The sequence below is a fragment of the Malus domestica genome, chromosome 02, assembly GCF_042453785.1.
Source record: "Malus domestica chromosome 02, GDT2T_hap1".
Classification (NCBI taxonomy): Eukaryota; Viridiplantae; Streptophyta; class Magnoliopsida; order Rosales; family Rosaceae; genus Malus; species Malus domestica.
Window position 1 is genome coordinate 15,170,109 of NC_091662.1, and position 5,597 is coordinate 15,175,705.

Below are 5,597 nucleotides of genomic sequence, written 5' to 3' on the forward strand. Positions count from 1 at the left end.
AGGACGCAGGGAACTACCCAAGAGAGCCGAAAGAAGATGTGAACGGGAAAAAAAGAGGACGCGTTAACTGATGGACAATAAAGAGTTAATAGAGGCCAGAAAACTTATTACTTTTTATAAAAACTAAAGGTCATCATGTTCTAAATCGTGAGATTATTATAGTGGTGGAGATTTAGTGAAATGCGCGAAGCTTAAATGTAGAGACTCGAAATCCGTAGATTTGTATCGTGTGACAAAACACAAAGGTAATGCAAACATAAACCCTAAATAAAAGGGAAGGAATTTTAATTCCTATCCTACTTCTAAACTGTAATACGTAAAAATACCCTAATCTAAAAATAAACCTCAATTTGCTAACCTAATCTTTACTATTAAGATTTCATTATCCTTGAATCAAATTCCAGGAAAAAGATTAAGCAAAGATTCCTTACAGGGTGCAAGATTGCAATATTCTCAAAGCGCAGATGAATGGACCAGTTTCTGGGTGTTGTTGCGATAGGCAAATATATAATCCTGTTGGTTCCTGCATTAATCGTATTCTATATAGGAATTGGAGTTGGTTTTAGATATATACAAATTAAGGGTATTCCTAAAGTTAACTTTTGATTTATAGTTATTTTCTCTGTAATGCTCATACTATTTTGTGTCATATCATAGTGCACTCACTTCAAGGCTTGAAGGAAACATTTTATTGCTGATGCTACAAGCTAAGCACATAATATGTGTATGAGGAAACTTATATTGATTTTTTTTTTTTGGTTCGAAAAGTTTAGGGGGGAGGGAAGGCTACCCCATTGCAGGGTTAAGGTATGTCACAAGCTTCTTTGAGGCCTTACAGAGGAGGTCTTATGTCATTTTTTGATTTTTACAGATCGCCTACAAATAAGAATTGCAAGCTATGAAATTCGAAACTAGACCTTGGTCTAGCGAAGACCCTTGTCAACTTTAATTGGTTTTATACTAAGATTAATACAAGAAATCAATTTATAAACTAGAAAACTTATGACCAAGAAATTCAGTCTAACAATTTTAATTAAGTTTGTCTAACAATCATTGCCAATTATATCCATCGATAGAGAAGAGTCTTGCCACCAATAGGTAGTACAGTACATAAGGAAAAAAAAACCTTTGCCAATTGGTATTAAATGCAAAACAAAGCAAGTGAAAACTTTATTTAAAAAAAAAAAAACTATATTTGCATATTCATAATGTGTCACATCTCAGTCTTGACTTCGTCGTAGCACGATATTTGTCCGCTTTGAAATTCAGTCTAACAATTTCAATTAAGTTTGTCTAACAATCATTGCCAATTATATCCATCGATAGAGAAGAGTCTTGCCACCAATAGGTAGTACAGTACATAAGGAAAAAAAAACCTTTGGCAATTGGTATTAAATGCAAACAAAGCAAGTGAAAACTTTATTTAAAAAAAAAAACTATATTTGCATATTCATAATGTGTCACATCCCAGTCTTGACTTCGTCGTAGCACGATATTTGTCCGCTTTGAACTTACCATTCCCTCACGGTTCTGTTTTTGGGAACTCACAAGCAACTTCCCAGTGGGTCACCCATCCTGGGAGTGACCTGGCCTCCTTTTCGCTTAACTTCGGAGTTCTTACGGAACCCGAAGCTAGTGAGCTCCCAAAAGGCCTCATGCTAGGTAGGGATGGAAATATATATTTAAGGATCACTCCTCTGGGCGGTATGAGATGTTACATAATGAGTTCCCAAGTCTCACTCATATATTTGGTAAAACATAATTAGAATATAATACCACATAATCTAATAAAACTTGTTTTATTCATAATGGGTTTGGAACTGTTGATTCCCTTTTATTCATAATTGTCAATTTGTTCGACACGTAAGGATGACTAAATTGTAATCGAATGATTTTTTAATAAAGCTGCTCTTTACATGGTGATATAGAGAATAAACAATTTAAATTATGACGTTTGTACATAGAAATGATGTAACATTAGCGAGTAAGGAAGAAAGTCTTTTCAAGGAAGGATGGAAGTATTATCCGTAAACAACCTTTGGTGATTGGCATTGTAGTTTTAGAGAGACGGGTTGCAGTGTATCACTGATAGCATAGATATTGTTCTTACCTAATCACTCGTGTAAGCAATAGGTGTGGAACTTTTATGCAAACAGACTTGATTTACTTAGAAGTGGAATCATTTTATATAAATTATGATTTCTTTTCTGAAATGCGGATATGAGACTTTTAATTGATTCAGAAATAGGTATCAACGCAAAACAACACAAGTGAAAACAATACTAAAAAAAGGTTAATATTGTCATATTCATAATGAGTTCCCAAGTCTCACTCAAATTATTTGGTAGAACATAATTTGAAACACGAACATAAAATCTAACATATTCTAATAATTCTAGAACATGTTTAATATATTCAGTAAGAATGGAACAGACGGTTCTTGAATCAGGTAAGTAGTCATCTTCAAAGGCACCAACTTATTTGACAAAGTTTGCATATTCAAAGAGGTTACTTGAGAAGGGAACCTAAATCGTACAAGGTAAAGTGACTTCATGCTTGTAATTAGTTATGTGGTCAATCCAATGCTACAAAGATTAAATTTGAACACCAAATTTGTAAACTAAATAATGTGTCACTAATAAGAATTAGCATGCTTATCAATGTTTAAGTAATAAATCAATCATTCACTTCCATATCCTTTACTTTTCAAATTTTAGACTACAAATTTAATCTCCTTAGCATTACCCAAAACTTATACCCACCAACTCCCCCATTGTTTTTCTCCTCCCACTCCCACAAAACATGCACACATTACAAAAACACATAAAATAATTCAAAATATTACATGCAAACAAACCACCAACTAAACAACAGTTAAACATCTCTGAAACAACAATAAACAAATCATTTTTATTGTAAAATTATTTTGTAATTTTATTTGTGGAATGCTAAGAGTGATTGGAAGGTCACCCTCAATTTCTTCATCCAACATTGCTTCAATTTTCTGCTTGCTTATTCTACACATTCTTTAAAAATCATTCCCTCTCCAATATTCTCCTCAGAAATTACTTGGTTTAGAGAGAGAGAGAGAGAGAGAGAGAGAGAGAGAGAGAGAGAGAGAGAGAGAGAGAGAGAGAGAGAGAGACTCAGGTGATCAGTTGCAACACAAATTAATCAACCTCTCTTTCTCTCTCTGTGATCTCTGAAGAAATCCAAGTAAAGTTCCCAAAAAATGAAGAACAATACCAACACAAAGCTGATCCTTCTCCATCCTTACATCCAAAAGCAAGGAAACTCCAACCGCCTATGGCTTCTGGCCTTCATGTCATTGTTCACACTCGCCTTCCTCCTCACAATCGTCTACACAAGCGGCTTATACGCGTACTCATCCACCAGCACCACCACGACAACCACAATCCCCGCCGCCACAATAACCGCCACTAACACCGCCGCCCCACAGCTCCCCACCACAGTCATCAACACCCTCCTCCACTACGCATCCAAATCCAACGACACGTTCAAAATGCCGTACGCCGACATCAAGCCCATCTCTGATGCGCTCCGAAAATGCTCCACCCCATGCAACTTCCTCATTTTCGGGCTTACCCACGAAACCTTACTGTGGAAAGCCCTAAACAACAACGGCCGTACCGTGTACATCGACGAGAACCGGTACTACGCCGCCTACATGGAGGAGAAGCACCCCGAAATCGACGCCTACGACGTGCAGTACACGACAAAGGTGAAGGAAACCAAGGAGCTCATCGCCGTGGCAAAAGAGCAAATACGCAACGAGTGCCGTCCGGTGCAGAATCTGCTCTTCTCCGAGTGCAAGCTGGGGATCAACGACCTGCCCAACCACGTGTACGAGGTCGAGTGGGACGTGATCCTGGTGGACGGGCCCCGTGGCGGGTGGCCGGACGCGCCCGGGAGAGTGATGCCGATATTCACGTCGGGGGTGCTGGCGAGGAGCAAGAAGGGCGGGAACGGGAAGACGCACGTGTTTGTGCATGATATTGGGGGGACGGAGGTGAGGGTTGCTGGGAACGAGTTTTTGTGTCGGGAGAATTTGGTGGAGGCGACGGAGACGATGGGGCATTACGTGTTGGAGAGAATGGACGAGAGTAGCTTTCAGTTCTGCGGCAACCGCACGACTTCGTCTTCGTCAGCAGCAAAGAAATCTTCTGCTTCTTCTTCTTCAGCATCGTCTTAATTAGTGATGGTGGGTGTTTAAATTTGGTAGTAATAATCATCATCATGCAAGATTCAGCAAGTGTTATATGGAATTATGTGGCATACAAAAGAGGTAAGCACTAAGCGTGGGTGAATATTTATGTTGATTTTGGTTTTTTAATTTTTAGAATTTCTTTTTCCTTTTTCCTTTTTTTTCATGGGTGGGGTGTAAAAATAATACTCTTTTTTGGAAATGCAAGCACAAGTGTAATTTTTATTACACTGAAATGAAAATATGAAATTCAGTTTTCGTCCAAGCTATTATTCAACATCTCAATTTGTGCAAGTGGTCATTTATTACAGTGGTGGAAAGAAGTTGAGTTCGTATATGACGGTATGGGTTTGAATTCCGTTAGTGACTAATCTAACATATAATCTAACAAAATCTATTGTTTGACCCAAAAAAAATTCTCAATTTGTTATTCTGCACTTCAAAATCAGTATTCGAACTCCGTTAAAAAATTGGGTCAATCAAAGCAGAGTGTGGAAATTATTTTGCTAAAGGAGTGTAGGAGAAAGTGTGGAAGGGTGAATTAACGTTTCTATTTTCATATTTACATCTTAATTTTTTGGATTTGTGTTTGATTAACACTTCTCTCTAGAATGAGTCGTTGTATTAATGTCTTGGTGATGTGAGAGTCCTCACAGTTCTATAAAAGCATCTTGAATGGGAGTCCCTATTTAGGGATTCTCATCACCAATTTTAAGGATTTATTTAGAGACTTTAAGAGAATATTTGGGTCCCCAAAGGAATATGTTTGCAACGGAAGGCCCTTATATATAATATAATCTCTAAATGTAGGACCTAAAATATTTGGAGTATTATAGCGGTTGATAAAACCCAAAAAGCTATCTTTATTGGTGGTTTCACAACGGTTCAATAAAAGAAAAAGAAAAAGGAAAGCTACAAGAATGGCTACTAGCATTCACATGGGTGGGTTCAAAATCAAGACAAAAACAAAAAAAGAAGCTATTGTGTAGCATTCACAAGTGAGTAGTGTTTTATATTCAAAATCAACAGTGGGCTCATTCTTTGAGTTCTTATACATAGTCCTTATATTTGAGGATTTTTTTGAGTTATTCAGCGAGTCCCTATATATTTAGATATTTTAAAAACTTGTATTCCGACCCATTAAAAACCTTTTGTCTCTATATTTAAGGACTATACCGGACCTCATTTAGAGTTTGCATTAGAGATGCTCTAACAAACTACCTGGGTGGTATCATCCATTCCTCCTGGTAATGGGGAGTTTGTCTCCCCCATACACAGATGGTCAAAGAAATAGGATCAAACAAACAAATAATTCGTTAAAATTCCAATCCATGTATGCCGTAAGCATAGAGATAATAACATTATTAATTGA

General features: G+C 37.2%; 1 protein-coding gene across 1 annotated transcript; it reads left to right on the forward strand.

The window, feature by feature from the left end:
- Nucleotides 1–3,054: 3,054 nt before the first annotated feature.
- On the forward strand, nt 3,055–4,490 carry LOC103403313 (protein IRX15-LIKE-like). Its single transcript, XM_008342129.4, has one exon. It carries the CDS (start codon nt 3,233–3,235, stop codon nt 4,211–4,213), a length of 981 nt encoding a protein of 326 aa, XP_008340351.1. The 5' UTR covers nt 3,055–3,232; the 3' UTR covers nt 4,214–4,490.
- The last annotated feature ends 1,107 nt before the right edge of the window (nt 4,491–5,597 follow it).

Coding starts and splice junctions, on each gene's coding strand:
- LOC103403313 (XM_008342129.4), top strand. CDS start 3,233: ATGAAGAACAATACCAACACAAAGCTGATCCTTCTCCATCCTTACATC.